The following is a 16,919-nucleotide window of genomic DNA, read 5'->3' on the forward strand; positions in this document are numbered from 1 at the left end:
GAGCCTAATAATTTTTCTCAATATGAAAAATATCTGTTTGCTATGTCCCCGAGAGAAAGTAATAAGTAGGGTTTAATGGTAGACTTGGTACGAAATTCGCTTCACCGAGATGACTTTGCCACACCAGCTTAGTTGCCTTTTCTCAAGGAAAAACGACACAGAATAGCAGAGAAAAGACACAGAATAGCGGAGAAAGGGCGGTTTCCTCCGTTGGGGATTCTCCCTAAAAGTGAGAGATTTCGAGGGTCGACCGAATCCAGATAGCGGCCGACGAATCTATGAGAACAATGTTGTGAATAGTACTTAAAGATATATTTAATCGAATTTTCACCATTATTTTCACGATATGAAGTTTCACGATGCAATCAATGGTAGATCAATTAGCATAATTATCAAGAATTTTTTAATTCTCCATTTTGTAGCAATTTGAAGCAAATTGTACCTTTTCTATCGGTATAAATTATCTTAAGCTCGGAGAGAAATACGAAAAAATCATTGTTAATACAAAAATGAATGATCGGCACATAAACATTCTTCCAAAATACTTCGACGGAATTCGCATCGTTGAAAGTTGTTGAAATATTCATAGTTGATTGGATTTTCTACTCGCATCGATGATCACAGATATCTCTTTTAACGTGATCTCGTGATCACTATCAAATCATGTTCATTTCACGTACATCTCGTCCCTTGTTGAAATTCAAAATGTTAGCTGTGTCACAAATTGAAATTAGAACTAAATAAATCTTTTATTGCGGTAAATACTATAATATCCTCAAAGACAAAGTTGTCTTAGATGCGAAACGCGATAATATTGACCACAATTCTAAGTGAAAAAGGATTAATAGTTCTAGATTAGAGGTGGAGATTAAGAACCAAAATTGGACAGAAATTACGACGAAACTGCTTGGAAACTGAACTTTCCTCTGAAACAAGATATTCCGTCACCAAGATCGGTAGAATTAGACAAGCACCTATTTCGTACACTTCAATTTCAAATTCTTAGAGTGTTATACCAATCAAAAGATAGCTTAGAGACGTCGTTATTTTGCAGAAGCAGGGCCATCGTTTCACCTTTCTATCTTTCTAGATCTGTTTTTTGTCACTTTCTTAATTTTCTTTCGGTTTTTTTTATTCGATACACGTTTACTGACAAAGTGATGCATTGCATACTTTATATTCTTTATGATACGTCTAACAGATTTCCGTTAAAATACGGAATTTCTAATAGAATGTGAATGAAAGTCTCACGAAATTGAAAATATCACAGAATTTTAAAAAATCAGTATGACTTACGTATAATATAATATATTACATAGATCGCTATGTAAATTTTGTTGTTTTTTATTATCGATTTTCAGTAAAGTATCGTTACCTATTTTGTAGTTGCCTATTTTCTCAATTGGTATTTAATTTACGATAAATGCAAACTTCAATAAGGCTAGGAGGCTAAAAGAATAATAGAAACCGAAGACCCAAAGCAAGAGTATTTGCGAAAATATTAATTAGGAACATGGTTTTTGAAATCGCGGTAGGGGAATGTTAATTAACAAATTTTAATCGAGCTCCAAGTCATTGAGATTTTAGCTAATTTAGAAGAATTGCTTCCTAAATGACAGGGCTCAAGGAGAATATATCAATAATCGAACTCGTAATCCTCTAGTCTTAATCCTTTATTTCATGTCAAATTTTTGATAAAGAAACAAGACCTATAAAACTACATAATAATCGAATTGAAAGAATTCCTCTTGCTTGCAAAACCGTTTCATTTTTTATCGCATGTTACGATAATCATGATCAGATGTAATAATTCAGTTTACTCGTGGACTGTATCGAAGATTCAGCAAGAATTTATCGAGAATATTTTACCTAACCGATGGTTTCAAAGCTGTTCTACCATTCTAGCTTGTTTTCTCACTCTTGTGTAAACGCTTAAGGGAATTATATTTTTAGATCAATCATCGCCATTTCCATTCTAAAATGAACGTTATCGTTACTGGACTTATCGCTGGTTTCAAATTCATACGAAAAATATTTTAACTTAACTATGTTACGGAAAGAACAATAGGAAGATTATTTATTTTCAAATTATTAAATAAAATATTAGTTTAAGTTGACAAAGAAACATTGCACTCGGATTCGCGCAAAGATCCGCTTTGTGTCGCGACCGTTTGATATAGATGCAATGATAATGATCGTATAACCTTCGCGAATTAATTACAGACATTTAAGATGACCTTTCTGCGATTTTTTTTATTGGTGGAAATCATAAAGGACAGTAAAAATACCGTTGCTTGTTTTGTTAATGTAATCTCCAATCTTTAGAGTATTACTCGATTATATGCTATACAAAATTTTTTGATCACAGTTAATGGAAGATATATGCTTCTAGTAATTGTGTTCATAAGAGAAAAAATAAGATTTTCTTTCAGGTATAAAATGAAATCATTTGAAAAAGAAATATCACTTGCTCGTGTGGTACTCGGACATATTTGTTTTTTATCTTAAAATTGCTCGTAACTATTTTTATTTTTCAAAAACGATCGGAAAGCATTCGAAACTTTATCGATTCTTCCACATTTCGTTTCAATCTTTGCGACATTTTTTGAAAACACATGTTTATCGATTTATCACGATTTCCACTTAGACTTCCCCGATACAACTCGATCTTTGTTCGACGTGTCACGAAACGATGGAAATTTCGATGCGGCAGATTAAAAGCAAAGTACTGGATTATCGTAAAACATACCTGACGATCAGGAATCATGTCACAGTCGTACATGCTTCTGTCACGTCGATAGAATGCGGCAGGCATGTAGGCAATTATAAATGACGATCAGGCTCGAACGATTCGATCTTCGTCTCCTTTTTTTCCCTTGTTTTATTATTTACGATTTAATATCTACTTTTATCTTTCTACATATATTACGAACTCTTTTTATTATTATTTCTGTCGATTTGTCTGATCGCTCTCACGCTAATTTCTTTCTCTCTGTCTTTTTCTCACTCACACTCTTTGTTTCTATCTTACTCTCGGTATGATCAAAATATACTATGAATCATCAACATCGTTAAGATATGTATGCTTTCCATTTATATATATGCATATATACATATATATATATAGATAGATATACAGATATATATATGTATGTATATACATATATAGATTTCTATATATAGAAATATTTAATCTCTCTCGGTGCAGGTGATGTCGTTCGTTAACAAGTGTGTTCTCTGCTTCTTCGTTAGAATTACGATAATTTTTAATATTTATCTCTTTGCTTCGCTAATATGACCAGTTCCGGAAAAAATGGGCTCGGCTTTCGAACCGAAGAAGAACAAAAATAGACGTTTATGTATATTTATATATATATGTATATCTGCAGGAAGATCACTGTTTTTAGGCTACTGCCACAGGCTCAGGACTTGTCTCCGACGAAGAGTGGTACGATGAACCCCACTTTTAAAGTTTGTTGTCGCCCTTCAAACGGTGTTCATGATCCGCAATACGCAGCAGACTAACTTTCTACCGGTAACTTCTCTTGCGTGTTAACAGTTTGCCGTCCACTAAATAGCACGATGCCAGGTTTGCATGAACCGGTTACCAGATTTTCACATGATAATGGAAGGGCACCGGTTAGGCCTCGTTCTTTTTCTCCTATGATTCAAGATGAAACGATCATGTCGTTGACGATATCGCGAGTCGTCCACGTTTCACCCGATCGATTTCCCACCGATCACAATAACCAACGGAATCCTTCGTTTTTCAGAAATGATATCAGACACCAATGGTCGAATATCCTTGACTTCCGTCGGCTATGATGACATTTCCAGTAATCTCGAACCTCTATTTATCGAATCCCTAACAACGGTTTCGCACGCAAGATCGTAGGTTGCCGAGTCTCGATTGATATTTCCCGAAGCAGCGAATCTTTTCTGCAGGAAGGAAACCGGCACGAGGTTTAATTCCCTTCACGGGCCATAATCTCTGTTTGCCACGCAATTCTTCGTCAGCCGATCGTGTGTGAGTTATTCCTCGTTTCTTTTACGATGTCACGCCTGGTTTTGTTCGTTTCCTTCTGTAACTGTGCCGTGTGATATAGAGGGACGAAGCGACGACGGAGGAGTAGAGAAGCGACGAGAACGGCGATGACGACGATGACGAACAAGTTGAAAACGAAGCCGACGATGACGATGACGACAAAAACGACAAAGATGAAGACGATGACCACTCGTTGCGTGTGTGCGGCACGGTCTCTCGCGTACGCGTGTACACAGTGTGAGTAGACATGTGGGTGCCTCTGAGCGGTTGGTGTTTCCTACGTGTGCGCTCGCATATGCCTCCTCTCCTTATATTATGTATGTTATATTTTTCTCTCCGTATATCTTTATGTATCATATATACAGATACATCGTGCGTCGTGGCGAACTGTTTTATGCGTGTGTAGACTCATACGTGCAGAAGAACCGTATCCACGAGTGTATGGCTTGTATCTGCGTATCCAAGAATATGCGTGTGTGTGCATGTATGTATGTATGTATGTATGTATGAATGTCGTGTGTTTGACGAGTGTACTGCGAGAACGACAGACAGAGCGCGTGTCGCTTCGAGAAACAGGTACCGGCCTGCCGAGTGCCTAGGGGAAGACTGGACTGGAAACCGACACGGCGGCAGCAGGACCACGGGGGCGAGGGTGTTTCTCCCTCTTCTATACCCTCTCTACCGCTGTCGATGTTTCTCCGCCCTCCGTGTGCCCTCCGTGCGCCCTCGCTGCTTCCTCTCTTCGTTACTGGTGTGCTTCCTCTCTTGTTCTCTCTCCCTTTCTCTCGTGGTCTTTGCGTGAAACGTTGGAGCACAGGCGCGCTGACTCTCTCCACCGACCGACAATCAATACGTCGGCAGGCCCGCACTTTCGCCCGCGAAATCGTAATTTTCACAGTTCCATCGTTCTTCCAGTTTCCGTTTGCCGATTCCCTTCTGCGTCGCTGGGATCCATCTTCGTTTTCCCATCGTCCTCCACCACCGACCATTCTCTATACCAGATTTCCACGTTCAACGTTTCTATTGTGATTATATAGACTGGAATCATACCTCATTTTTTAATTTTTTCACTTTTTTATTATCTTTTTTCTTTTCTGTAATGTTCACCCAAGCGTAAAAGCGCGGGAATTTCTTGGTTACGGATCGACGACGACGAGGATAGGAACATTTGCACCGCTAGTTTTGAATCTTTTGTTGGTTCGTCGACAATAGCCACGCTTGGTTGTCGTTAATTTTTCTCAATATCGATCTTTTACCTCGATATCCATATCGATGTAACTTTCGTTACAGTCGAATCTTCGATCGGACCAAATACCGAAATTTCAACGCTGATTCGACTTATATTTCTTTCTTTTGGTCGAGAGATACAAAGTGAAGTAATTTTGACAATAAGCTATTTTCTATGCGACTAAGCACGTTCTGTTCCTAATACCATTTCTGTAAGCAATTTGTCCAAAAGGAAATACGAGCAACAAAGTCGCAACAAATCTTTATTAATCGACATCGTGCAGAGGATCGTCACAAAACCATATTTCTTATTTATGCAACTCGTGTTCGTAAATCTGGAGCTGTAGTTCTTCACATGTTCGATGAAAAACTGATGACAGATATTCGATTATCGAACCATTAAAAGCGTTTTACGCGACTGGCGTGAGTCAAACCAAAGATAAACCATTTGGTTCGCTGATTTTTTCTTATCACAAATTTTCTATAGGCAATACGGATAACTTAAAAAAATATCAATAAGAAATGAAAGCGCGTGTTTAATGCTGTTTGGCTCGACTTTCGTTTGGTACAAAATAATTATTATCGAGTCCGTATATTACTAGCACTTGTTTGATGATGATTTACTCGTTTAGGAAGTCGAACAAGTTTGAAAACGAACTAATCTAGATGACGACTTAAATAAAGCTTTTAAAAAGTTCTGCGACCAATTTGAAGCTCGAATAACTTTCACACTGATATATAGTATATACTAGTATATATAGTATATAGTATACTTATTAACAATTATCTAAAACGGTTGAAATATGTTGACTTCATTTTTTGGCGAAATAATGTCGATTTTTTTCGTGCTAATGGACAATTTCAAATCGCTCACGCATTACTATTCGTAATAGATTGAGATTACTACCTTTTACGTTTTTTCCAAAATTGGTTAATTTACATTCAGCTTCGCTCAGAAGCTTCTTAAATTTAAATGTACATACCATGTAAGAAAGTATTGGACCACAAAAGCGAGTTTTCTCATCGTTGCCCGTACAAATAAATAGGATTTTAAATAGCAGCGAAAGTAGCGAATTTATCTAATAATTTCTATACAAGAAGCGTCTTTATGAAGCAGCGATAATATTACTAAAGAACGGGAATTAATATAAGACCAGGAAGCGCTATATTATTATAATCATGGGACAGCGATCTTGTATATCTCCTTGCAAGGATAACATGAAATCTTAGAAGCCAAGCGTCGCGAAGGAGATTTCGCCGCAACGAAATACGAAGGGAATATGACGTAGAGTTAAAAATATATTTTGCGAATGGAGGGCAAAGATATCACATGCAAAAGAAGTAAAAATTCAAGTCTAGTCTCTTTAAAATATACGAACTAATCGTGTATACCGTCTCCATATAAATTACCAAATCCGTTCTGTTTCTTCTTTTATTTTTCTCATTTCATGTTGAAGTTAAATACGAATAAAAGAGAAAAGAAATTTATAAAGTCGTAATACACAATAATACGTTTTCCAAGCATTTTTTTGACGATAACATATTCAGAGATATAAACAAAATTTCATTTACATTTTGAAATTGATACAGGAAATCAATCTGTACAATTCAGTAGAAAGAGATTGTGCGTGATCGGACATATGCGGTTATAAGATTCATACGAGACGCAGTGTTTGAAAATTTAAAACATTTTTTCTGTATATTTTGAAAAATTGATTTTTAAAATATATCTAAAATTATTCAGCTTTTAAAGAATGGTTCAACTTAGAAATGACGTATTTTTATCATTCTCTTTCTCTTTGATGTAAAAAGGTAATGAAAAAATACGTATCAAATATGTTCCGTAAAACAACATTACATACAAATAGATTCCATCATACATTCACACTTACAAAGCTTCTCTTTCTCTCTTTTATAATTTCCAATATATTGTATTGTTCTCGTTATAGGATCTTGCTTGTTATTTCGATAAGAGAAAAAATGAATCCTGTATAATTAGACCGGTAAAGAGAAATCGCAAAAGGGAACGAAGAAATTTCAGAAAAAGAAGCGCAGCTAAACGCCAAAATGAGACAAAAGCGGTACGATTTGCAAAAGGAGAACACTAAGCAGGAAACGTGACTGCTATACATATTTGCGGTAGCCTTACGGCTCGAAGGTTTCTTCCACTTGTGGAAGCACGCGAGAAATAAGAAAAGAGTTTTCAGAGAACACTCTATCGTAAAACTGATGCTTTTATTGTAATTTGTCGCAAACGATAATGTTTTTTCTCTTTTACGATAACAAGAAATTCAATTTTTTTGCATCTATCGAGCATTAATATTTTAGATCCAGTAGCTATTCGATTATACAGTAAAAAATACATAAATAGAAAATATGTTTCGGAGTAGTAATGAATCAGAAGATGTGAACTTTGCAGGTCTCGTAGGGAGTAGGAAATCGGTTTTTGTTTGATAGTGCAATGATAGAGTGCCAATGTATCTGCATCGACTAGATATGTACGTACCGTGCCATATGAAAGATTAGGGGAAGTAAATACCTTAAAGTAAGTCATCGAAAACGTCTTTCCATGGAAATCTATGTGCGATACTTTCCTACACACTTCGTGCGACACGTGAGAGAAAACCAGGAATTCCACGCAGCTGGCTTATCTATCACTTCTACTTGATTAAGAAGGTACATATTGTGCGGAATAAACTTAATACCGTTTTATATAGGTACGTGTAAACTGTCATGTTAGCCATCTTCAGAACTTTTATTAACAATTCTAATAATGCATAATAATACGTGAGGTGAATCGATCAACCTTAAAGTGAATAAATTTAAATTGTATCTGAGAAAAACATTTCAAATGTTCCAACTTAATATTACGAGTAATATTTAATTAACTTCCCAGAGTAACAAACAGCTATGAGCTTTGCATTGGCGCTTTCATTTTCCGAATTTCTACTGCATATATGTAATATGTATACTATACGGTGCCATGGCGGCTCCTTTTTATGGACCTCTTATAGTTATAACATACTTCAGATGTGTCATATACAGTCGATGTTTTATGTGTCACTCGGATCGCTAGTTAATGAGATACGTATTCACAGGAAAACCCATCGATTTAATCCTTTTCGAAGTATTTACTGTTTGCGATCGGTGCTCTTTTACCCACTGTACTGCATTAGCTAATTTGTACGAAGAACAAAAAGGAAAAGCTTTCGTCTTTTACAAGAAGCAATTTTTATAATGAAATTTCCCTCGAGCAAGACAATGGACGCATTGAATTGTATGATAATTTGAGGGAACATCGTTTGGAAACGGGACGTGCTCTTAACGGAATTTTACTTTTTTATTACATCGATCTTATGTTCTAAATGAAAGGAAAGGAAAGGAAAGGAAAGAAAAGAAAAGAAGAGGAAAGGAAAGGTGAGGAGTGGAGAGGAAAGGAAAGAAGAGAAAAGTGGAAAGGAAAGGAAAGAAAAGGAAAGAAAAGAAAGGAAAGGAAACGACAATAACAAAGAAACGAAAGTAAAGAAATAGTTAAAACGGTTGTAGAAAAGAACGCAAAAGTAATTATAATAATAAGAATCGACAGGATATTTAAGGATATTCGGAAGAATATTTAATAGATATTCAGCTATTTGTTGTAACTCTGTCAAAAATTGCAATTTCACGTAGTATAAAACGTACGTAAGAGTTCCATTTGATCAAGTTACGAAATTACACTAAGAAAATCGAATTTAAGGGTTTTTACGAGCATATCTTTGAAAACATATTCTTAAAAGAAATTAAAAGTTGAAAACTTTTTTCAAGGGAATTTAAATACCTGTTCTTCTAATTTGATTTTATATTACTGTTAGACATTACTGCCAGGTATGTTAGAAAAAAATATCGTTACACGAACAACGACTATTAAAAATTAATGATATGAATTCTATTTCAAAATTGGTCGCATAGCTCTGAGAATTTTCGGCCACTTTACAATTACGATACGACTTGTGTCGAAGTAAATTTCAAAGACATAAAATTTGAGAGAACAAAAGAGAAAATTAATATTTAAAAGTTGTACTACTTCACCGAGGAGCATCGAAAAATCTCACCGACGAAAGAAGCGATCGTCCTTCCGACGGATCTAGCGAGTGAAAACTCAAAACCCTCCAACTCTAACGTAATATAACGTAACAGTATAGCAAACCGAGCTTTATATTGAAATCATGCTTCGTTCGTCAGATAGACTACTCGAACAAAAGTAGCGGAAACAAAAATATTCGATAATATATTAGAAAAACACAAATATGGCGATACAATGGTTACAATTTTCTCCTTCTTTTTTCTAATCATACACAACAATCGACAATTAACGCTTTCTACGGATCTCTATGCCAATGTAACAAACCTTCCAACCATTTATGCTTTGTTGTTCTTTTTTGTCTCTAATTACATCGAACTAGAACAGTATTGCAACAAATTTTTGCGAAAGCTTGGAAAGAAATATTCAGTTGAGTTCGGTTTTCTGTCTATTCCTTTCTTTCTTTCTCTTTCTCTAATACGTACACGTAAACAACATCATTGGATAATACCTCTAATCATCTAGATAATTCTAATAGTGTTACACCACATGTAGGTAGCGATTATGTATCGGTGGAACAATGTCCACTAAACACTTACCATGGAAGAACCCATTATACCTACGAACTCAATTCGCCTGTCGAAGATTGAGAAGAAGTGCCTAGAACACATATATCGTACATTCACGTTGAGTGAAAAATCATGATCTCGTGCAGCCGCGCTGATTTCTTGTTCGCTCTACTTTCTAGCGTAAAAACAAAAGCGACGCTATTTTCCCGTGTACGGTATTTCTGGCCGTCGTCGCGTCGCGTTGCGGCACGGCGCGTTGCGCCACAGAGCATGAGCTTTGATTTTATTTTCGCGACGAGGATTTCGACATTCTCCAGAAATAACGTCGTATATCCCTTCCGAAATTCGCCATAATGTGAAATGATATTACCTCAGTATGTCTTTGCTACGTTATCATGGAATAATATTTACGGTATTATTATTACGTGGAAACACACGCTCGAGATACGTCAAATACTTCATACGCGACAAGTGATGAGATACCTAATAAAGTAGTCTTCCCTGTGGAAATGGAGGGCAATAAAGTACGAAGGGAAGCTGTCGCGAGAAAGTTTCACTATAAAAATATTAATCGCCGTAGTAAAAAGATTCTTACATTTAGTACTTGCTTCATGTACCAAAACATGAATATTTTTTTGCAATTTACACTTACTCGAGCTGTTTTCTGTTAACATAGTAAAATGCTATTAAAATATTCCGCTAGAAATAATACCGAAGAAGCAAACAGCTGAACATTTTTTTTCAAAGTCAAGAACAAATTGCATCTAAAGAGAAGAAACATTAACGGTCAAGGTTTCGAAGAATTGAAGAGTGAAAATGTAAAATTCAACTCGTCTTGGGAAAATTTATTCGCGATAAAAAATAGAATGCGAATTTCATCGGATGAATCTCGTATATCCAGAATCGTTCAGTTTATACAGGCACCGATGATGCTCTGATAAGTGAGCTAAGAGTATGAAGTAACAACGAAACATAAGAAAGTTTCGAGTTTTCTTTTTCTAGGCGACCCACTTCGCGAAACGAGACGATCAAATTTGACATTTTTCTTGTTTGATATGTTTGTCATCAACGAACACAAACCTGCTATTATTGTGTAAGATAAATCACATTTTTCTCTCTCCGTTGCCTTCTCTTCATTTTATCAATATCCCTTTGTTTCCTCGTTTACTTTTGTTCCATAGCTTATTCATTGCATCACTATCACGTAGAAGAGAAATCAGGCCGTTTCGTTCTTGAGAAACGTCGTCCTAAATAAGACGTCCAAGGAAAGGATTACGTTCGTGAAATTCTGATTACGCTATTGACTCTTGCGAAAATAAATAAAGCAATAAATAAATCTTGGAAAATATTCCAAACGATCATTTGGAAATCGACGACAATTCTTTAGTAAATCTTTTTCGATTAAATAGTTTGAAAAAGACATTATTGCTCATCAAGTTATACCGGCCGTGTAATTACGAAAAAGGAAATGTCGACAAAATTTTTTTTTTCTTCTCTTGCACTGAAATTTTAGTCACAGGAAATAGTGCCGAATTATCGTTGGACGTGAAAACGAGGATGTAAAAGTTTGCTTAGTGAAGAAGAGAGCTAAAGACTATTTTAAAATAATTATAACTTCCTGATCCAGAAATTCGTACAACCGTGTTTCATAACTGCATATACTGCAACATTTATGAAGTTTCCAATGTGAAATTAATTTTACGTGTACCACAATTTGATGTTGTTTAAACAGGCAGTTACCATTAGATAAATGACATTTAATTAAAGTAAAATATATAAATACGAACGATACGCCTTTTGCACTGTTTCAAGGAATCTGTGCTCGTTACTATAAAATTAAATTGTGCACACTTCGCATAAAAATTTCTAGATTTCCATTTCGTAAATTATAAAGATTGTTCGCGCTATTAAATTTGTAAAAAAATTAAGCGGGAATCGTTACGAATTTGAGCTTCACCATTTAAAATTTAATCTTTTATGAAAAATAAGGTTAACAATATTGTAAAATATTAATATACCTACATAATTTATAAAACATTGCTACCGTATATTATATGCGCATGATCGTAAGAAAGATGAATATTGTAGCGAATACCAGAAAATGCAGGTTTTGATATTAAATATTACGTAAAATGCAAGATTCAACCGTTTTATCGCGTCTCATTGATTTATGCGCGGTTGACGCGGAGTATTTATGAAATCTCTGCAGTCTGGAAATTAAAATAACGAAAAACAAACAACTTTGATATTTCTCAGTTCGCCAGGAAACTATACAACGGTTTCGATTTCTTTACCCTATTCAGATGCTTTCCTCATTCTCTGTTCTAGTTTATCTTTCGTAATTTATACGTTTCTTTGGTATTTCGCGTTTTCATTGCCAACAAGAGCCAACTATTTCATTGTTATATCTTCAAATTGGGGAATGTTGCGGTATGTGTAGATGTATAATTCGCTTGACTGTGATCTGTTTTTACCAAAAATTCAGTAGTAAATTGTTATCCTTAAAAAATTTCTCAAATTTGAATTTGTAAATACGGAAGAATCATTTATTGTTTGAATCACGTACTAAAGATCATAAGAATTCGAGTATCGATGAATAAAAAAATAATTATCAAGAATAGTCTAAAGTCATAATTCAAGTTTTTAATAGTACATTCTTCTAGATATTCATATAGATTCTAGAGATTCATATTATAATCGAATGCCTTGAAATACAAATAAAAGGTCAGATTAATTTAACATTAATATCAAAATAACGTTTCGATAGAAATGGAGTAAAAATTGCATGAAAAATGTTGATCGTAGCTGATCGAAAGGTATCGGTGCTTTAACACCAAAACGTGTCTTCTGGACATTTTAATATTAGATGCAGTGTCAGGTACTCACTCTCGTATCACTTTGTAACTATTAATGGTTCACAAAATGAAACAGTTTACATTCAACCACTGATGCTTGTACTTTTCTGCTCTCGATTCGTATCTATCGGTTCTATTTCGCTTTTACACTTACTGAATTACTTTTTCTTTTCATTAATTATCGAATACGAGATATAAAAATAAAAAATCTATAATAATAATAATATATATATATATATATAAAATTGGATTGGTAAATTTTGAATTTGTCAAATTCGTAATCGATTAAAAGATAATGACGCAAAGATTCCACAGATTTTACTTCTTAAGTTACGATTGGCCCATATTTTCTCAGCCTACGAACTTTGCTGCAAACGCTTCGCACTTATGCAATCTCGATTCAGTCTCCTTCAGAAATCCAGACAATGTGAAACGTCGTGAATACGCTTCGGACTTTCATTGAATGATCTTCTCTCAGACGTTATTACGATCGGTAAATCAGTGAAATTTTTCGACAAAACCATGTCACTTGTTTAGATTTCTCCATTCTTTCTTTTTATTATTTTTTTCTTTCTATGGGAAAGTAGAAGAGAAGATTGGAGCAGGCTGTTCCAAAATGTGACTTCTTATTTTTTATGTAAATTGTGCTACAAATTTTTCGAACCCAATATTTTCGTTATTTTATATCCATTACGAAAAAATTTAATAAGTACAATTTTGATTATGTATTTGTAATCTGTGTTATAAATGTAGTAACAGAATCTTTCCTTTGCTTGTTTAGATTAATAGCGATAATGAAATGTTCTCTCATTTATGTTTATTTGTTCCCCTATCTTTGTTAAGACTGGAGATCATGCAAAAGCGTTGTGCGACATAAAATCTTTATACGCCATTCATTTCAGATAAGTAGTAATAAGTAGAAAAGGCTGGTAACTTTTCATTCCAGTACAATGGTCACCGATACGTGCAATTTATTGTGCTGGATCTAACACGACTGATGATAGAAACGGCGATGGACGTTTTAAGGTGGTGCGCGTTGAAGATTGAAATTTGTGGCATTCCCTCTTAATGGACTATCACGCTCGAAAAACGGCATTACACTGCTTTTAATATAATTGCCGCGATGCTATAGTCTGTCTAAAGCCTTTTATTGTGGCTAGGCGGTTAAGAAAGAGCCCAATGTTTCCAATTATGGGATTTATTCCTATTTGATCATGTTTTTAAGCGAAACAAAATCATGTAAGATAAAGAATAGATACTTCTTTTTTAACTTTATCTTGATTTTGATTACGAAATGGCGATCGAAACGGCTTACAAGAAATGAACCAAGTATCTAATTTATGGGAAACAAATTTTCCTTAAGCATCGTTAACTCGTTGTAGGTGCGTTGTAGGTTGTTACGTCGCGAAGCTTGATATGGATCGTATTTCTAACCGTCTCTCGCGGTCCTCTAGCGTCATACACGAATCGTCTAATCTTCCCGACGGGGCATACAATGTATCGACGAGCGCATGGTTGCCGCTCGGCTGCGAGTTCCAGAAACGTCGATTCGATCCGTTCTTTAATTTCACAAAGAAGTCGGCATACGTGATCATCGGCGCGAGCGGTGGCGTGATCCGAGCGTGTTGGGGGTCGTCTCCCCGAGAGGACAAGAAATTTATCCTAGGGCACTTAGTCTTTCTTTAGAAATCGTACCGCATACATCTTAAACGGATAAAATCGCGAATTCAACGAACATCGATACATATCAAAGGTCAAGTTCTCGGCGTTCTATCCATCAAATCGATCAATCTTCGGATTAATCAATTACTGTGCTTTCCGACACGACGAAGTCAAACAATTTCTATCGATGCAATAATTATTGTAGGCTAGTGTAAATAAATAAATAAATATATATATATATATATATATTATATAACTGTGGATTCCAGTTATATTAAAAACCAATCACCCCTATTATCCCAAAAGAAATAAAGGGATCGCCCTGCTCGTGGTGTGAATTCGTGCAATCGTAACGGGAATTTACGACTCCCGTTGACGCGCTACGTCAAGCGATCGCGTCTCCCCGCGACTGGACGAAATTTACATAGGTTTTGGAAAGATCGAATGAGTTTTTGTTGGAATACAATTTTACAAGGGACATATATATATATGGTAATCTGATAAACTGAATTTAATTTATATATATAAGAAAGCAACTGAAAGTATTGGAGACTATCTGAGAAAATTCAGGTGGTTGCTTCGTACAAACTCTCGCTATACAAAGAGACAAATGAATACGGAATGTGCCACGTGAACAGCTACAACTGGTTTCCTTTGAAACTGCTGCAGAAATATCGGCATAACCTTTCTTTTCGTTTTAAATTACATGATATAGACAATTAGCTCTGGCATAATAGTAGGTTTTTATCATATTAATGGGCTATGGAATAATTTGAAGTCCAATGTATACAGTGGATATGAACCCTTCTTAGCTCTAGCAAAACGTTAATCAAACTTTCACTATCACTGGATAGATAATATAGACCGACGGCCAATATTAGTTTATTCGATGGTTTCTGGCATATTTGCTTTGCATGTAGACGAAAAATATGTTCGTTGCATAAGCAGATATATTACTTCTAAATTATTTGTTGATGGATGTTTACGTAAAACTTTAAAGAATTGTATTAGACCCAAAGTATAAATACAAGGAGACTATACTGATATCAACTAATTATCTCGTGCAATAAATTCCGTTCTGTAATGGACATATTGTATAAATAAAGGACATTATTGGTTTAATTAGAAATTAATGCGATTCTTCAATGGGAACACCATATTGAATATTACGGGAACACTGTGCATATCGTTAAAACTCCAAGGGCAACAGGAACGTGAAAAAACACGAGGCGGTAATGAAAATAGTGGGAAGAATTTTAATGAATGATTAAACTTCTTGAGCACATAGCCTCAAGTTGGATTCACTGAAAGTTTCTTATGTATTTCAATTTCATCATTGCGCCTCTGAACTTTTCATAAATATATGAGAAAATGCGAAAGGTAAATACTGTAAAATGCTTTAAGGGAATTTCAAACTTTATGCGAAAAGATCAATGATGATGTTTGATGAAAATGCTGTAAGCGCAATATAAGCAAAATGAAAACAATTAGAGTAAAACATTGTAATGTCTAACGACAAATGTGGTGGCTAGTTTTTTGCTTAATGATGAAATTAAAAATCGAAACAAGTAAATAAATACACCCCTGAAGGAAATATTGATTGTCCACAATACGCGACGAAACTACACTTAAACTGAAGAGTTCCCTTGTTGACTAGAAGCTTAAAATTTATTAGTTAAATCTATTAACAATATAATATATAATAAAGATATACTTTAACTGTCTGTAATCTTAATTGATTTGGAATTCGTGTACTTATAATATAGCTACGTTTTCTACATTTATTATATTTTCTTATGATTATACGCATATATATATGTATAAAGTATTATTTATATATAAATTATTTTATTATTTTATAATAATAATAATTTTAATTATTTTATAATAATAATAATTTTAATTATTTTATTTTATATATATAAAGTATTATTTATATATAAATTATTTTTTAAAGTAAAATTCGAGCACTTGATGCTCGGAAATAGACAAAATTTGCAAAATCAGGATCATACAAAAATAAATTCATTTTCAAAATCATAATTACCGTTGTATTATACATCATTATTAAATTTTCTAAAACGTTTGAGGTTTATAGTGACTTCGCCGAAGATCTTAAGGCCAATGATTGCTTTTTGAGGTCGCAAATTACAGTTCATTGCGCACACCTGTCGGGAAAAGTTCTGTCTTTCCGTGTCTTCAATCGCTAACATCTGAACGATCGAAAGTACGAAAAGTAATTTTCCCGTGGAAAATTTACCGACAAAGTCACCGCTTAGGATCAGTGGGATTTGGTATGTGCACGAGAAAATTGCTTCTCGTTATTCGAACCTAATCCAGAATCGGTTTGTTGAGAGAGAGAGTATTAACTTTAATACGTACCACTTTAAAACTCCTTTAAACGAGAAACGTAAATTAAGAAACTGTTTTAAGCAGAAATGTAAATCGTACTTTTAAGCCTACGCGTGTTTATATTGCGTCTTTTGCAAACGATTTTGATG

The 16,919-nt window shown here is 34.7% G+C and overlaps 1 protein-coding gene across 4 annotated transcripts in view; it reads right to left on the reverse strand.

Moving 5' to 3' along the window:
* Alpha-catr (alpha-catenin related) overlaps positions 1 to 16,919 on the reverse strand; it is a 63,441-nt gene that overhangs the window by 41,926 nt on the left and 4,596 nt on the right. The window contains exon 2 of one of the 4 annotated variants that reach the window (XM_072014384.1): positions 9,932 to 9,992. The exons of 2 other annotated variants lie outside the window; for them this stretch is intronic. In XM_072014384.1, the coding sequence (XP_071870485.1) occupies positions 9,932 to 9,946 (15 nt within the window). In that variant the 5' untranslated portion in view covers positions 9,947 to 9,992. Of the gene's footprint in view, positions 1 to 2,749; positions 4,684 to 9,931; positions 9,993 to 16,919 lie in introns of those variants that run through there. One more of the 4 variants, XM_072014383.1, reaches the window with a different exon arrangement.

This window comes from Bombus fervidus, chromosome 12 (genome assembly GCF_041682495.2).
Source record: "Bombus fervidus isolate BK054 chromosome 12, iyBomFerv1, whole genome shotgun sequence".
Classification (NCBI taxonomy): domain Eukaryota; kingdom Metazoa; phylum Arthropoda; class Insecta; order Hymenoptera; family Apidae; genus Bombus; species Bombus fervidus.